Raw genomic sequence first — 18,512 nt, forward strand, 5'->3', positions numbered from 1 at the left:
GAACTGATTTTTACAGCCAGATTTGCACCAATTCCCACACAAGATTGATAAATGAGGGTCACTGTGTCCATAAAACTGTGGTCAGGGATTGAGATTGTTTGGTCATCAGACTAAGGTAAAAACAATTTAAAGACGCAATTCATGTTAAAAAAAATGTGAAGACAAACCCACTTACTTTTATAAACTGATTTAATTTAAAAAAGTTCTTTCCTTAAACATCCAGGGCTGTTGCTGCCACTGAGAACAGTTAAATGTGTTGTCTTCTTTGTTTTTCAGTTTGAAACATAAGGACATTAACTGCAGTTCACATTTCCCATCACTGATAAGATTAAGTAGATTTTTACTCAATGCACACCACACGCTAATTAGTCTTAAGGAAATTGAATTAATTTAACTCCTACAAATTTGACTTGTATAAATTAAAAATTTAAACTGACAGTTTAATAACGTTTCCTGCTCAGGTTATGGTTGAAGTAGAAGAAACTCAAATTTTAGACACAGAAGAACTTTGGAAAAGTTTTTCCTTTTTGTTCATCTATTAGAAATTTGTTCTTCCACTCACAAAGAGACAGCAAAAACGCAGAACCAAAGACACAAACGTTTGCACACCCAGAGGTGTAAAAAGAATCCCACACACTGTGACCTTCTGGTGAGTGTCGACCATCAAACACATATGTAAGGATGTAATTATGTGAGCATTAAACCCAAACAACACCTCATCTCCTTCCTCCCACCACTCCCCGACCTGTGTTCATCAATTACTCCCAGTGGTGGCAGAAAAGGGCAGAACAACTCTAAAGTGAGCTAATGATAAGGCAGTGGCTAAGCTCACACAATCTCATGCACCTGCATCGGATTGTCTTTTATTAGTGCAGAGACTCCCGACACAAAGGCAATTACAACAGACTTTGATCCTAATGGGATCCTAAGGGCAAAAAAATGTGCACACACACAAATGCAATCACTTACAGACACAGGTGTGCACATACGTGACGGGGGTGAATACATTTTGACTGACAGAAAGCAGCGTCTGTGTTTTTCAGACAAACAAATCCACCGGGGAACCACCTGCATCAAAAGCTGCAACACGACACAGGGTCACAATATGACGACGACCAGGAGACAATTCATGCGGTCATGAAACAGCAATTTCCGCTCGTTATGAAGTTGGTACCTTTGAAGTTGTGCCTCTCATGTGGAAAACTGAATAAAGCAGCTCAAGAGTCACTTTCCACTCTGTTTCATTTATTACTTTAATATTTGGTGTTCCTCTTCTTTTGTTGTTCTATGGTGAATTTTTTGATGGCAAATCAAGAAATATGATCCAATCAAATCTTTAAAAAGCTGGAGCCTTTTTCACTTTCATGTAACAGACTGTGGGATGATGGAGTTTAGAAATACTTCCAAGGAGTCTGAAATCGATGTCTAAACAAAGACGAAGGATTTACTGTGTAAACACATGTAAGAAAGCTCCAGGATGATCAATCACCTCTTTCTGAGTTGTCTTTTCTAATCTTCAAAGATTAAAAAAGCCACATTTCGTAGTTTATCTCAAGGGGCTGTGTTTATGCCCCAAATTTGTCAGCTGGATGTTGAACAATACTTTGCGGGGTGCCAGTTTGGCTCAGCGGTTAAAGCTCCAGCACCGTGCACAGAGGCTAAAGTCCTCAGCTGCCAGTTATACTCCAGCCTTTGTCTTCCACTGCATATCTACTCCCAACCATACTTCCTGTATCTCTCTTGCTGTCCCATCTAATACAGGCAAAAAAGACCAAAAAAATATCCATACATAATCTGGTCAGATTTTATCGCCCATTTTTTTTTTATCAGTCGTTAAACTGCTCCCTTTAAATTTGAAAAGACAAAATTGAGAATTTTCCGTTGGTTTGCTGACTATTTAACTCATCTATGCTAAAAGAGCTGCTCCGCAAGCATTTCTCTGAGGCTGTGAACTCAGTCTGATCCAGTTAGCAGTGGGCTGCTGTGCCGCAGGTTTCTCTTCACCTGTTTTAAACTTTGTGATTGAGACCCCCTCAGCTATTATTGATCTCACTCTTCCTCTGACGGTCTCTGCACTCCTTGAGAAACACACAGTGTTTGAAACCATCAGATGTTGGACGGCGCCTCTATCTGTGGCTTTGTCATTCGGATGCACTTATTGAATTGAGAGGGAAAAAGCAAATGTCATCTGGTGAAGACATTAGGGAAAATTACTTTAACATCTCTTAAACTGTCCAAATTGAGAAAACAGTCAGAAGGACTCAGAAACATTATATAATACTCATTTGTAAGACTGAACTATGTTAGCACACAAACTATGTACAATATTATTATATACTATGTATTATTTTACTTGTCTTCTGCTTATGACACAGCTGATTGAAAAAGGTGCTCACACTGATTGTGTTTAAATAAAAGGTTAAAAGTTGAGAGGAAGGAAAGAGTTTGGCATTAAAATCCAGTTGAAGAAGTTCTGGAGGCACTATCGGTTTGTGTCCTGCAAACTTTGGGGCCTGTGTCCACCAGCAACTTTTCACACACCAGAGCTTCCTGTCGCTAGTTTGTGAAAGTCTTCCAACAGCACACCCACTTCTTTGTTTTGAATTGTTCTACATGATTACTGTCTGCCTCTGTTTCTATAACAGAGGAATTAATGAAAAACTGCCTCATCAGCAGATGCAGAAATTTTACGCAAGAAAATACAGGTTTGATTGGTTTTACTACCATCATTGGTAGTTGATAAGGCAGTAACCTTTCTTATGAGACTTTCTTCACCTGAAATCACTGTGTGTAATTTATTGAGCCTAGGATGCAATAGCCTGAAAACACTGCACTGACTTGTTTCTGAGAATTGAAATTATGTTGTGCAAGTCAATACCAATAACTGAATTTTTTGAACTTCAGTCAGTAAATCCTAAAACATTTACAGTACACTGTGGTGAAACTTGGATTTTTTTTCTTTTCTATAAATCTATTTTCTGACCTGGTGTTGTTCTTGAACTTGAGGAAGTAGTGGAGGCAGTTGATGCAGTGATGGGGTCCTGGACCCTCACAGCCGTTCTCGTTGCACTCAGTGTCACAGGGGCCTGGAGAACCAAGACAGTCAGAGCGTAGAGAGGTGATGAGCGTAAGAACAGGCTTTATAGACTAATAACAGACTTTTACAGAACCATTATTTCTAATTTATGGCTTCATTTCATGAAACTCTAATTACTAATGTGGCATGGACAGCTTACTTTCATTGTGACAGGACGATAAAAACAGATTTATGTTTGACTGCAGCTAACCTGTCTGCACTGCTCTGGATTTATCACCTACCGTTGTACTCCTCTGTGAACTCCTCCTCGGTGGGCGGCAGCATGTCGGTGGAGCGCGGCTTGTCGCTGCGCAGGTACGGGTGCACAGAGGTGCCATACAGCACCAATGACCACTCCTTCAGCTTGCCTGAGGAAACACACACATTGTAAAAGTCAGCTCAGGCAAAGATTGTCCTCAGTCTGAGCTGATGTTGAGCAGCTGAATACCCTCTGATACTTATTTCATTTGTACACTTCACGCAAGGAATTGCTATAAACAGGTTATACCACAAATTATTAAGTCTGCACATAACTTGTCACAAGTTAAGATGAGAGTAGACCTGTCTGCTTTTTAAGAACTCCATTGGAGACTTTATTATGTTGTTAAATTAGGGGGCTGTAACACTCAAGTTCACTGCCTCCAGACGAGCATTTGAAGCAGACAACTCTGTCTTCTATCTGTACTATGTGGAAATCAAGACAAGTTTTCATGGATGAAATACAGAAATAGATTTTCTTTTTTATTCTTAAAAAAGTTTAGAAAAAAAAGGTCATACCGGGTACTTTCTGGCTGCGGAGCTGAGAGGGTGAATCGTAGATCTCTAGGACCCAGTCGCCTGCTGCCTTCTCCCCCCAGCAGTGGGTGGTCATAAACTCCCAGTTCTTAAAACCCTCCATGGAGTGATCAAACAACCTGCACATCAAGACCACACACAAACACCACAAACAGCAGCTCAAGTTTTGCAAATACCAGAAAAAAACAAGCAGAGTCACACGCAATGATAAACTGTACTGTACAGTCTTGTGGTTGTGTTGTGGTGAGTGTAGACATATAGCTAACATGTATTCATGACAAAAAAGAATCACTGTTAACAAAGAAATAATAATTAACTGTCATTTTTACAGAAAGCTGCATTTTTTCTTTCATGTTGTACAGCACACATCTCACTCAGCTTTGTTGGTATTTATCCCTGCGGGTCATTTGTCTTCACTCATACTTACAGTTTCTTCTCTCATATGACATCACAAATCGTGTTCGTTACCTGTTGGCGAGCAGCTGAGACTTGGTCCCTGAGGGTGAGGTCAGGTTGATTGACAGGTCTCCACGGCGGGGGTGTGTGATTGTAATCCGTACGACCACATGCTCCAGGTAGATCACGTGGTGGTTGGGGTTGTCAGTGCATCCTGTGGCTTTGTACACCGATCGCACCACGTGCTCTGGACGGATGGTTCTGGAAGACAGAAGGGGATAGAGTCTAGAAAGGCACATCGATTCTGCTTATCAATTCCTGTTGTGAATTTTCTTGGTACAAAAAGTAGCTTTTCAGGTTTTCTGTGTCAACAACATTTAATTGAGTTTATACTGTAAGTGAATAAAATATAATTGGTCCCTGAGTCTGGATATTTCTGGGCATAATTAAACAGAAACAGGTAAAAATTGCACACAATGTGACGTTGATGTACTGTGTTGTGATATATTAATAATTCAAGTAGGCCATCTAGTGTCTCAAAGTGGTTATAGCAATGGTTAAAGTTGTTTGGAAGCTTTCCGTAGTTATGAAGTCAGCCATGAGCCTTTTATTGCCTGTTAGCTTTTAGCATTTGAAATTCTCAGTATTTTTTACAAAGAGTTGATGTGATATGTTTCTGTGATGAAAGTTAAAATCCTATTCTGAATGCTAACTGCTAGCATATCAATGCAGTTATATATATATATATCCCATATACATTAGCATCAAGCTTGCGCTATGTTGCTATTTTGGTAAATAAGGTGATTTATACCATTTCAAATGTACTGAATATGAATCTCCTGAGAGAGAGTGATGTACATTTCTTTATGAAGTCAGTTCTTCAGTAAAACTTCAAGCTGAAAATCCTGAATTGGAGTTTTCTTGAGAAACGTTATCTAACTGCTAAGCTACGATAACTGCAGCAGACTAGTTGTCGTAAAGCCCGGCGGCTCCGGCACAATGTAAAGAATTGATAAGGGAATCGTTAAACACAAAGGCTAATGATATCGATGGATTGAAACATTTCTCATCAATTCTCAACAGGAACCGGTTTTTGAGTCCCATCATTATTTATAATATATAAAGTTGGTGTCTGTTAAAAAAAAAAAAACTACACTACTCTCTCAAACTGAGGTGACTTTGCGTTTAGCAAAGCTGGGGACCTGGGCAGCTAAGGCAACAAACTGCTAATAGCAATTATTTTCCATTTTTATATTTCATCCATGAATTGGAACCTGACGGCGGGTTTAAGTTAAGGTTAAGTAAAAATAACACAGTGAATCTGCTGAATATCTCTCTCTATGTCCTAGGCCATAATGTACCCATACTCCTGCCAAATACTCTGTTTGTGAAAAACAACTGAGATATCTAATTCCAGCCTTGAGTCACCCTAAAGAGAAATTACAAACCCCTCTTCTCATTTAACCTCCTCTCAAAGCCAAAGAAAGCCATAGTTTGGATATTTTGTCATATTATTCTTTTCCTGAACTTCAGCGGGCCAAAGAAATCAAAAACAAATAGCGTGATAAGAAAGACAAAGAGCACTCTTCTTTCTGTCTGCTCTGCCCAGCTCAGCAGCAGAAACACCATCAAAGAGCCAACGCAAACAGCTCATGATTCATTGAATAACATCAGAGGTATGATCTAATATAATGAACACAAAAAACAGACAGGTTCAGTTAAAGGGGCAGTGATACAGTCATCCAGGCTTTGTAAACTGTAGAAAGACCAATGTACTGCTGCTGCTGCAGTGACACATTGAGACACAGAGCCAACCTAATGCTTTAACTCACAGCAGTGCTGGATTACACGCCTGGATTATTCTCTGGAAAATACAACAAGCTGGTGAATTACACTTGCTGGCAAAATATCACAGGAAAGGATTACTATAATAAGCCTTTTTTTAGGGTGGAGGGTTGAAAGACAGTTATTGCCAGTAACTTGGGTGGTTTGATCGTCTTGCGGAAAATATTCTCCAAATGTCAGGGGTATAAACACAGCAATGACATTATTGTAGCTAAAATGATACAGCACAGATATTTATCAGTGTAAATGTCAGGTTAAGTTGCCATTAGCTGTGTGCGAGGATTGTTTGTGAGGAAAGAGTCCTCCATTGATTACTTATTAATGCTGAAAGAAAGCAAACTTGTTAGTGAAAGGCCAAAACGGACAAATAGGTTTAATTTAATTATTCTCACTGATTTATTACTACAGCTGAAATGTATTCACTGGTCACAGTTTGATTAGACAAGCTAAATACTAAGTAGTGTGTAAAGTGGATATATCTGATCAAATCATCACATAATAAAATGTTTGTTTTTCTAGAAAATGTCAGATTAACAATCCAGAACAACAGCCAACTTACATAAGAGACTAACGGTCACTAAAACACAATTTAATGAAAACACAGAAATACAAAATAACTTCCATGAGCTCACGCAGACGTGTTGGAATTACACAGAAAACTCTCTGACGTCTCTTTCATAAGAAGTGGACGGCTGTTTGGAAAGCGGACAGCTGTAACGGTCGAGGAGTCCAACGCTGATATCACAGCTCAAGCTTCTCAATGACACAACACAGATAAGTGAAGCATACGCATGGGAGCGGAGCAGAGCAGATGCTCAGCTGATTACCACCAGCCTGATTGCACACACATCAGACCGTTCTCCCGGTGCGTGCTCCAAGCGAGGCGGGTGATAGCAGACAGACATTACCGAACGCAGCGAGAGAGGCCAGCCAGAGGGTGTGTGGGAACACAGCGGTGAGGTGACGGCTGCACTTGTACAGCCAGTTAGGAGTACAGACACACACACACTCACTCTACACCCATGCCTCCAAAACCCATTAACACACTCTAGGAAAAAACTGCCAGACAGCCATGATGCAAGTGAGTAACTGCTTCAACATTTTTACTCCAAAAAAAGGTTAAGAAAGAAGAATGCGTAAGCTTTATGAGGCAATCTGAAAATTCAGCAGCACATAAAACTTTCTGTGCCTTCTTTCCAAAAACAAAACAAAGCCTTTTGTTTCCTGGTGATTGCCCACGTTTTGCTTCTTTGCTTCTAAAGTCATTTGGCTGAACATACGGAGGCTAATTCTGTTTATAAACAAGGCTTAAGCTCCCAGTGGCTGAACAAATGTGTGACTGACCATTTCACACTTCTTCAAGTCAACTCATAAACACATCAAGCTTGGAAAAAGGAGGATAAAATGACAGGGTTGTTTTTATTTCTTTCAAGCAACAACAACAGTGGGAAATCTCTCCATAAGCCGACACACATTTCATGTGAGCAGCGGCCTGGCTGCTACACTGCCTTTGACACCGGCTGGACTTTACATAAGCCTCATATGGACTGACTCGTGCAGCCGAGCAGAACAGACAGAATGACACTGATAATGCTGCAGCCTCTGGCCACCGAGCCTTGGACTGAAAGCAAACCAGTTCAGGGCCCAAGTTCAGCCAGCCAGCCAGCCTGCCTAACACAGAACAGTGCTCAGACTTCCAGCTGCATCAAGAATAACAAGCTGTGAAGCTCTGGCTCTCGTCTCGCTCATGTGTGTGTGTGTGTGTGTGTGTGTGTGTGTGTGTAGTAAAGGTCCTATGTGAGAACCACCCTGCCAGAACTAATGCTTGGCCCCTATTTAGGTACAGCTTGCACAACTACACTCTCAACACATGCCGGTGCATAAAACACCAAGGAAATAAAACATCAAAAAAATGTTTCGACACATATGTTAATCTTTACCTTTTATCTCTTATCTGACTTTAATCCAACACTAACATCAAGACACTTTCATATTTCCAAATGTCAATCAGATTCTCTGTTATTTTTTCACAGGAGTATATTTCCAGGATTATTTCATGTTGATAGCTACGTTAAAATTTCTGGCCCAGTGTCAATATTATAAAGGTCAGCTTTAACTATAGTCTCTTACTTTTGCACTTCAACTTTGTGCCTCTCACTCAGTGCACGGTGGGGGATCTCAAATTGTTGCTAAAAAGTGACTTGTCTTCTCCCCCACTATCACCTCGGGTGTTAATTGCAGCACCAACCACAAGTCAAGCCTCATCACAGAGGTGCCATCCCTCTGCAACATGATACCAAAAGAGTTTTAAGATCTTTTAAGACCCTTGAGAATGAAAGACACTTGGGCATAGGGTTGTCACCTTTGAGGCTGAAAATTGGACACCTCAGCATGGGGGGGTCCCGCACCAGTTGTGGTAATGTACTAGTTAGTTTCAAGTAAATATGTACGAATTTTTAAATATTTTTTCAATCATGAGTGCTACTTGTTATCAATATTGTATTGAACATTTTCATGTTGTACTAATGAAATGTCTGTATTTTTGATGGATTGATAAAAAAAACAAAAACAATCCAAGTTAATATATTTGGTAAAACACTGTGACTGCTTAAAAATAATTTATACCTTTTAAAAATCTCATACTGTTCATTTTTTAGTAGAAGTAACTTTTCCAAATGTATCATATTTTTAGTAAGATTCCTGTATCTGGAGATGCTCCAGGTATGAAGAACTGTGAGTCTGATGTTTGCTTGTCCTGATGTTGCAGTACCATTGCTCTCTAGCCACATGCTGTCGCATGTCCAACAGGTGACCATGTAGCTCAGAAAGCACTCTGCGACTGATTTTACCATGTCCTTTGAAATCATTTCACTCACACTCACGTCTGTGTTTCTGCATCTTCTGCTTTTCAATGGGGCATTGGGCGGAGTACCAGATGCAGCCACAGCCACAAACTAATAACTTCTGATGTCCAGTGACTTTCTCCAACCAAATTAATGATGAGCACTTATTCCACGCTTAAAATCAACCAACCAACTGCCGTTTCTAGTGGGCGGACGCGAACGCATGTTGAATTTAGGCAGAGTGGTGCTGCGTTCAAGGCATACTGGAAATACAGGACAAATTGCGCCCCATATTGATTTAAAACGGGACAGTGCTAAATACAGGTCATTTCCATATTTTACTGGACGTGTGGCAACCCTGCTAGGACAGTGTCTTAACTGTAGTGGTTTAAAGGTCTCATATTTAGTTAGTGCTTGTTAGTAGCACTAACTAAATATGAGAGTAAGTTAGTAGTGCTTGTGAATGTAAAATCCTGACCTAAAACGAGCAGTTTGGATTTTGGAGATTTGCCAACGTCAGCGATTGACTTTTTTGACCAATCAGGAGCAAGTCTGACCTGATTGGTCCACCGGAGCAGATACCCCCGAACCTCCCCCCCGCCCACTGCTGGAGATATTTTCTCTCCAGCAGCGGGGAGGGGAAGTTGAAGAGCCATCACTGCTCTGTTTTTGGCTGTAAAAAGCCACATGGTTCCATGCACAAGCTTTACATCTGAGAAGAAGACAAGACCAAGTGGCTAGAGTTCATTTATCAAGGAAATGTGCCAGCTACACTCAGTAAAACTGTGCATGTGTGTGCTAGTCACTTCACGGCCGACTGCTTTTCCAACTTTGGACAGTACAACAGAGGGCTAGCGAATAGACTGGTCCTGAATCCAGGCGCATTACCAACCATCCACCAACAAACCTCAGACCCTGGAAATGTGAGTATTTTAAATGCTGTGTGCTGTGGAGCAGATGTAAGAGCTTTTCCTCAGTGTCCCCCCTGTCTCTGTGTTAGCTTCAGGATGCTAACTTTAGCTGCGGTTAGCCTGTTGTTTTAGCCTGTAATGTACGGTAAACAGGCTTCGCTGTTTTCTAAACATTGTGCACTCAGAGCTCGTGGCGCCGCTCGTGGTCTCAGTGATGCAGAAGAGCGGGGCGGTATCAGCGGTGGCTCATTTACATATGAAGGTCACGCCCACTAAATCAGAGCGTTCTGAACAGAGGGGCTATGAGAGCCTGGAAACAATGCTGCTGTGCTTGATTTATTGGCTTTTTGGACCAAAACATGTTACTACCATTTCATGAAGACATCAATGATCCATATTAAACTGCAGAAAAGGAGCATAATGTGGGACCTTTAGCAAAGTCATTTCAGCATGATTTCCCAACTTATGCCAAGTCATCTTGTGGCTTTCAAACTGTGAAAAAACGAAACTTGTTTCAGCAGTTTTTTGTTATGAATTTCCTTCTCATCACTGCCCAAAAACAAGATTTTTTAGATCAATTTGAGGGTCACATTTTCAGCCCTGTAGGGTAAAGGCATCTCATTTTAAAGCTGGTACAGCATGATTTGCTCTTCCACCTGATTTGTCGGTCTGCACTCTCCACGCAGACGTGCTGAGTAGGGACTTGCTTCCATCGAGCTGCCTCCTTCACCATAGCTTCAGCGTCCATCAGACCAAAGCCGTAGAGGTGGCTGACTGTTGGAGACAGAGAAAAGTCGCAGCTGTCATCAGATGACTACAAAGCAAAACTGTTTTTCACTCTAATAAAAGTTTACGATGGTGGTTAGATTGTTAGTATTGTTTTACTTTGAACTCCTGGAGAAGAATTTGGTTTCTGAGGTTTTTCTCTATATCACCACCATGCAACCATAATCTCATTAAGGAGAGGTCAAACTGAGAAACAGTGGAGAGGTAACTCAAAGGCACTTAGCATTGCACCATCTCTTTAGATTCATGTTAAATATGCTGCGTAGCTTGTTATAGATCCATAATGTGTCCAAAAAGAATGAAAAGAAACCCCGTTCCTGACATGAATATTGTGACAGAGTGATTTAAACACAGAGGACGGATGAGGTAGCTGTCAAACAACAAAAAAGACAGTTTGGAAAGCGCCCAACGCACGGGTACAGCAGCTCAAATATGAATTCCTTCCACACTTCTCCCCCCTCTGCTGTTCTGTTTCTCTTTAGTTCCTCTTCGAAAAAAAAACAGTCACTTGGAAAATCTCCAGACACACTGGGCCTGCAGCCTGGCTGACCCCTCGTTCTCACTCTCAGTTTCTCTCCTTCCAACACACACACAGACACACACACACAGGTATGCAGACACACTTACGCACACACTCCCAAGGTTACAAAACAGAAACGACCACATGGACTCTGACAGATGGCAAGTGGCGGCGTAGATCTTGAGCAAAATTACATTTTTTGTTCTTCATGTCTCATCGAATTAAAGAAAAATCATCTTTATCAGTTAAATTGATTTTTCAAACTTTTTCATTGTATGTTCTTCTTTAAAACAAACAATCAACCGTGAATCATAAATGTAACTGTTGTTTATTTGGTTAGTTGGGAAATTAGTTGGTTTTCTTTTTCTTTGTTTCCTGATTTTTATGAAAGAAAATTAAATTCATAGTTGTGAATAAACGCCCAAAAGACACTGAATTAAAAAAACACTATCATCAGAGCCATTTGTTGTGTTTTCTGGTGCCTTGTGTTTCGTGTGTGTGTGTAAGCTGGTGGAATTGGTAATTCTCTTGGTGCCACAGCAGGTGGCGTGAGTACATATGTGTGTGTGTGTAATGTATATAAAACTAGAAGAAGACGCAATTAGCTGACAGATGAGTCTGTAGCCAGAGAAGCGCACAGTTTTTGGCAGTTGTCTTTTTGTTTTGGTTTGTCTTGAGTCTTTATGTTGTACATGCATTGAACTCGTGTTCATGGGAGTAATTTGTCACTGTTTATTTTGCTCTTGGTTCTGGTAAAAAAATCAAAATAAACAAAAGAAAATGTGACTGTGAATGGTTTAATTAACATCGAAATCAAGAGGAGGACGAGTCAACTGCGTATATCTGGTAATAAAGTACCACAGTGGCTTACAGGATGTTTTCGTCAAGTGGAAGCAAGTGTCTTTATTAAGTAGACTAGCTGTCAGCTAATTGCATCTTCTTCACTTATCTGTAGAGGGGTGATTTTTTTATCAACAAAGGCGGATGTGCACAACTTGGGTGCAGAAGCACTGCGGAGTATAATGGTTTGTCAACCGATGTGGAGGAGTTAACCACCAAAAAACACATTTTTTAACTTAATGTCATCACAGAGATCAGCAAGTGGACAGATTTTAGGTGGACAGACGCTTTTAGCAGGAAACCTAGCGTGTACCCAGAGAGGAAACACAACTCTCACTCAATGCTCATGACTGCATTATTCCACAATTAATGCCGAAACACCGGTTGGGCTGTAATGGTGGAAACTTGACAGAAGTTGCCTCTATTGTGTAGTATTGTTTTTGACAGCTGTCCACAGAATAACTGTACATTTTGATGCTTCTAACAGGTTGAATTTAGTGTTTAAAAAACGCTAATTCGTGTAAATGAAAGGAGCTAAACGCTGCTTCCGCGGTTGAGATGCGTGCGCATGTTAATGAAGACGTAGACTGATAATCCCTCAATATTACAAACACAAGTACTAATGCCACCTGCTGTGGCACAAAGGGAATAACAAGTACCAGCAGTTTACACACATGCGCCTGAACAAAAAACGACAAACAGCTCTAACTAATATATTATTAAGCGTTGCATGATATCACACAAATGAGCAACTAAAACAGTATTTTTGAGAAACGGGTGCATGTGTGTTAATGTAAGCGTGTGCATGTACCGTTGTAGCCTGCAGCATTAGTTTTCCAGTCAGGGGCACTGAGGTGTCCGGCTCTGGAGGTCTTTACGATGATGTGTTGAACGTCTCTCCATGTCAGTTGAGTACTGGTGAAATAAAAAACACAAATTCAAAAAAATTCATGAACGTATTTTGTCTCACGTCAGAAATCCAAGGACTCGTTCTGGTATGATAAACAATAGGGACAAAAACACCTGATTTCTATGTATGTATGCAAACGTGCATTTTTACATTATGTATGCACTGTGTATGCAGGTAAGTAATAACAAGGTCACGCAGAAATAATGATATGAATAAAGTAATGAGGATAAGGAAGAAAATGTAAAAGAAGTATTGTGTTGTGAAGGGAAGGTACTGAGAGGAAATGATTAAAGGTGAAGATCTATTTAAAGGTAATGTAAAGAAAAAGCTCTGAGGAGAGCAGGTGGATATGAGAAAAACTTTAAAACGATTCAAAAGAAGCACAGAAAGCATAGAAAGAGAGTAAAGACACATCGTTATATCCAGTAGGTGGAAAACTACTGGGGGAGAAAATTACAGAGAAGAAAACATGGAGAGCAAAGATGCCCGTTCATCCATCCCTCATCTCTCAGATCTCACGTGAGATCCATTACGAGATGGCAGCCATGTGTCTCGACTGCTTTGATGTCCATACACTACATTAAAGGGGAAAAACCAGGAAGAAGTGGGTCACTGAGTTTCCAGGGATTCCCTACCATCTCATATGCCAGCCAGATGCTTCACCCCCTCCCCTCCTGTCGCTCCCTTGCCTTCTGAAACCTCCAGAAGCTGCACTGTTCAGATTCAGTTGACCTAAAACTTTGATTGTGCAGCCCCTAAGACTCAACAGATTTTAAATTTTAAGGAGAAACATGAACGCTATGTGAGAGAGAGGGAGAGCAAATTGAGTCTGAACTGAACACAATGTGCCTTTGCCTTCTGAGCTGCTTGCATAAGAGCAAGATCTTTCACAACCGCTTGTGATCTCGTTCAACAGAAAGTCCTCGAAGACTTGAAAATCTATAACATCTGGGAGAAGTCTCAGCATCACATAGAAAGATTCAGACTGATTGTTATCTAAATGTTCAGGCTATTTTATCTGTGTCTGAAGAAAGGTACAGAGCAGAGGATAGGGCTCATTTTTATTATACTGCTCTACTCTAATAAAACTTTATACCTTATGATGATGATTTATCTTGTGATGGGACAAAAACCTCACATTTGATCAGTGGTTTAAGTGTTTACACTTTCTCGTGTGGATTTAACAACTTTAGAAGTTTGGTGTGGTTGTTTGTGTATATTTAATGACCAGGCTACACTTCAAAATCTGACAGAAGCAGCACAGGTTAAAACTCAGAAAGACTTTTAATTCCTCACAGCATGGTACAATCTCTCTGTTTTGTGAAACCAGCCATTAAAGCAAAACCTAATTCATAGTAGTTCTCTCTTCTCGGTGCCTCAGGTCAGCTGATCTGCTGCTCCTTGAGGTACTGAGGTCAAAGTGTAAGTTCCCCCTCCACATAAGACGAGCCCCCTCACCGTCCGCTTTAAAAAAAAAAGTCTTAAAACCCATTTTTATTTTTATTCTTTGGCTTTAAGTCCAGTTTAATACTCTGCTCATGTTTTATTTTATTATGTTTTGTTTTAGTTTTTATTAATTGTTTCATTGTTTTAAATTATTTTTAGAACAATGTCCCAATTTATTTTACTATGTGCACCTTTGTTTCAATGATGTATTTGTTTTATTTACTTAATCATTTCTGCATTTCTTTTTTGTACAGCACTCTGTATCAGCTGTGGTTGTTTTAAAGCGCTTTATAATTTTAGTTTCTTCATCCTTTACTGACTTCTTGTTATTTTAACAGACTGATGTCTACTTACTTTTATTCAGATTGTTTATCTTTGCTTCATGTTTTGTCATTCTTTTAATCTTTTATTGAAGACTTTTGAGCTAATTGTGTTACTGCTCTGTCTTTTTTATTATCTATATTTTGTTTCATTGCTGTCTCCTACTTTAATGCCGAGCTCACATTGGCTCTGGTACGGTCCAGATACCGTGCGGATTTTCCGCAAGCTGCCGCTCACATCAGCTCCAGATAGAGGCTGCGGCTGGCTCCGGTGCAGGGTGCAGAAAGGGCACTTGCGAGAGTAGAAGCTCACGTGGGTTCACGTTCTTGTCTGGACTTGCGCGAGACCTTTAATTCTCTAATGTTTATTATTTTTAATAACGTTACTTTTTTCTTTTCTTGTAGTATCCTTATAATAGTATGTGATGTGTCATTTAAAATGGGATGACTTTCCACTTCAAGGATGAGTCTCTTGTCGAACCTTGTCAAACTGAGTGAGGAGATGCTGTGCTGCTCACTTTTGCGACCTCGTGTCACCCGGTGTGATGTAATGTTTACATTTACTACTAGCGCGACTGTGCTGTCAAAGAAGAATCAAGTTACATTTTTTTACACTGATTTTATTTGAAAAAACGACGGATCTTCATGCCACCCGGCAATTCACCTCCTGTATAGCTCATTATATTTTATTCAGCTTGACGCAGACCCTCCCCGGCATCTGGAAAAGATAGACTTCTTGCGGATTCTTTCCGTTGTGTCGTACGGCTCCCGCAACCCGACTCGCACCGCTTGGTGCTAATGTGAGCCTACAACGGTGATTTTAATGATACGGATTACATGCAGAAGCTGCATGGGACCTGCACAGGATTCAGTGTGGTTTTTCATTTCTTTATGTATTTTATTTATGTATTTTAGCTTACTTTGGTCCTCACAGTCTAATTTTATGTAGCAGTGTTCCTGTATCGTCTGGGTTCCTATGATTTATGGAGGGGGCCCATGATTCATGGGGCTGGAGTCACTGGACATGGACCCGTCCTTGTTAGTTAACACCATCAGGGTACAGTAGCACTTGTGTTTTGCTGTACCCTGGTGTGTTGTGTCTCCAGCCCTGTGAGGTCGGGGCCTCCTCTGTGTCTATGCTTAGCGACTGGGCCTGGTCTGTTGTGCCCACTTCTGGGGTTTAAGTTCTTCTTGTGCTATGTTCTCTCGATATTTCATTTTGCCATTGTGTTTGTCTTAAATGTTCTTTGGTTTTATTTAACCTTCTTTGGTTGTTTCTTTTTTTTTTTTCCTTGCTGTTAAACTCTTGTGCTCGTGTTCCTGCTGTCAAAGCACTTTGTAAACGAATGTTTTTAAAAGTGCTATACAAATAAAGTTTATTATTATTATAAATAAAATTGAGCTGAGTTGAGTTGAGTAGTTAACTGTGTACTCCAGCTACAGTCAGAGCACAAATATGTAGTTGTCCATCAATCTCAGACAATAAAATTCCAAAGGAAAATAAAACCTTCAAAAAAATGTGAACAACTTAGTTAATGGACTGCTTAATCAACCTTTGCAATGACAAACGGCATAACAATCTTAAAAATAAAAAAAGGTCCTTTTTCAAACCCCAAACCTCAAATGTGCCTCAAATCTAACACCAGTGGATCAGCACTGACGACATCAACAGAAGGTCAAAATTCCCAAAAACCATCACGAGGGCCACACTTCCCAGATTTCATCGAAGAACAAAGATGAAACATCTGAAACTAAAACATCAGCTAAACATAATTAAAGGATGGCAGCACAGATAAGCGCTGTGAAAAGTCAGAATAATTAATGCTCAGATCAATATTAATAGGCTTAGCTGCCACTGTGTAATTACGGTGGCATAAATGTTTTATGGTCATTAATTAAAAGTGACTTTGGCATCGTTATCTAGGCCACAACAGGCTTCCCATAATCAAGCCAATACTAATTAATGGAGTAGCTGGCAAACTGGGAGAAACCAGCAGATCAGTATTTCTAACATAGGTTTATCTTGGTGCTTTTTTTGACTGTAATTATGGAGGAAAACACACATGAGTAATGTTCAGGGAGGCAGCGAGCGGGAAGTGAAAGAGTCAAAGTCTGACACACCATCTCACCTTGTTTAGACTAGTGATTACTACACTACACACTCGACTCTAATCACCAGATTTTACTCTAAACCCAGCCTTTCAAGTCTGGATTGTAAAGCAGATGCATGGAAAGGAACTCCTTTTCTTTTCTACCCATCTGTCCCTGATTTGGTGTCTTAAAACCTCCCAGTCGATGAGGTTCTTATGGTTATCCTTTCTCATTTCTTGTTTATCCCGCCTAATGTCCTGACTGAAGTCTCCTGTCTCCATGCTCACTCACTTTTCCATTTCGTTGCATCCAAGGATAAAAAGAAAGAAAGGGGAAGAAATGAAAGTTTTTGAAGTTCTGTAACGCTCCTGCTTGTCGTGCTAGGCTCGAGCTCATAAAGAGATAAATCATGTGCAGACTTAAACATCTTAATGTTGGCAAAATCTACAGAGAAGGGAACAAGTGACCATTTTTCAAAGCAATTCAATCCACTTTTAGACCGGGGAGAAACCCTTACAGCAGAGTTTTGTGAAGTCTAGCGTGATGGCGTCTGACATGTTTATCACCGAGCGTTTGCTCGCTTTCATCCATCAGATAAGATCAGATATGATCTGTATGGCACTGAGTTTGTCTAAACTGTTTTCCTCTCCCTCTTTCATCCTCTCCCTCTGCCTATGAGTGCATGCATGCAAGTTTATCCATGTGAGAAACTGGGTGAATGAATGGAAGGAAAGAAAGCGCAATTGCCTAGAAAGAGGAGGAGGGGGCATCGTGACAGCGGAGGAAAAACAGCACGCACAGCAGAGAGGAGGTGAGAGCAAGCAGAGGAAAAGAAAGCAAACAGACAAGAAGCAGTGTGTGATAATCTTGTTGAGGAAACAGGCTTATGTGCCTGGCACTGCCAGGAAACGGAGAATATTTTCTACTGGGAGGATTTGGATTGGATTATCCAGGTTAAATGAAGTGACCTCAGCTAACTGAGCGGCTCACCATGTGATGCCGGGGTAAAGCCCAATCAGAGTCTCTGCACCTGCACTGCACGCTGTCTGATTCATGAATTTATCACACAAATAAAGCATCAACAGGTTTTAAAAGAGGAAGAGCAGGAGCCACGGTGCCTCAGACATGAAAGAACCAGAGCGTCAGAAGAAGTGAAGCCAAGACAGGACAGTGAAACCAATTTAAAGAAAGATCTGTGCACAACTTTTCTTATTTTTCAAAGTGCCAACTTTGAAATTGGTAATCCTGTCTCTTCTGACAGAAATTTTCAGCATGAAAGCCCAACAGTGTCTGTGAGTAGCTCTTCTTGTTGCAAAGAGCATAAAATTCTGGCCCAAAACCTAAATGGTTTGTGCACATCAATTTGTGTACAGCAACAACACCATGGCATTGACATACTAGAGATGTTGTCGAATACTTAAAGAAAAAACAACTTCTAGAAAGCAAAAGAGCTACAAAAATTTACTCATAAACTGAAAAAGTTAGTTTTAAAGCAAAGACTATTCTGTATTTACTCTCAATGATATGAAGCAGTGATACTTTTAGAGTTTGGCACTTTTTGCTTTTCTTGACAATGACGGCCGTAGTAATTGCACATGGCTGTGCACCTAAGCCACGTGGCCAATATTGCCTCGGACTTGTTAATATTAAAAGGGCTAAATAAAAACACTCACATAACAAAGATCAGCAAAATTATTTTCCTCAAAACATGCTGCCACATAGATTTGTGCAGA

General features: G+C 40.4%; 1 protein-coding gene across 1 annotated transcript in view; it reads right to left on the reverse strand.

Annotated features, from left to right (window-relative positions):
* The window catches only part of pcsk5b (proprotein convertase subtilisin/kexin type 5b), a 65,786-nt gene that overhangs the window by 11,842 nt on the left and 35,432 nt on the right, over nt 1–18,512 (reverse strand). The window contains exons 10-15 of the mRNA XM_074669934.1: nt 12,824–12,927; nt 10,523–10,640; nt 4,340–4,528; nt 3,854–3,990; nt 3,319–3,444; nt 2,984–3,086 (exon numbers count right to left, since the gene is read on the reverse strand). Coding sequence (XP_074526035.1) covers nt 2,984–3,086; nt 3,319–3,444; nt 3,854–3,990; nt 4,340–4,528; nt 10,523–10,640; nt 12,824–12,927 — 777 coding nt within the window. The remainder of the gene's footprint in view (nt 1–2,983; nt 3,087–3,318; nt 3,445–3,853; nt 3,991–4,339; nt 4,529–10,522; nt 10,641–12,823; nt 12,928–18,512) is intronic.

Source organism: Halichoeres trimaculatus, unplaced genomic scaffold (assembly GCF_033239565.1).
Source record: "Halichoeres trimaculatus isolate MK-OKI-2021-1 unplaced genomic scaffold, fHalTri1.1 fHalTri1_scaffold_5, whole genome shotgun sequence".
Lineage (NCBI taxonomy): Eukaryota > Metazoa > Chordata > Actinopteri > Labriformes > Labridae > Halichoeres > Halichoeres trimaculatus.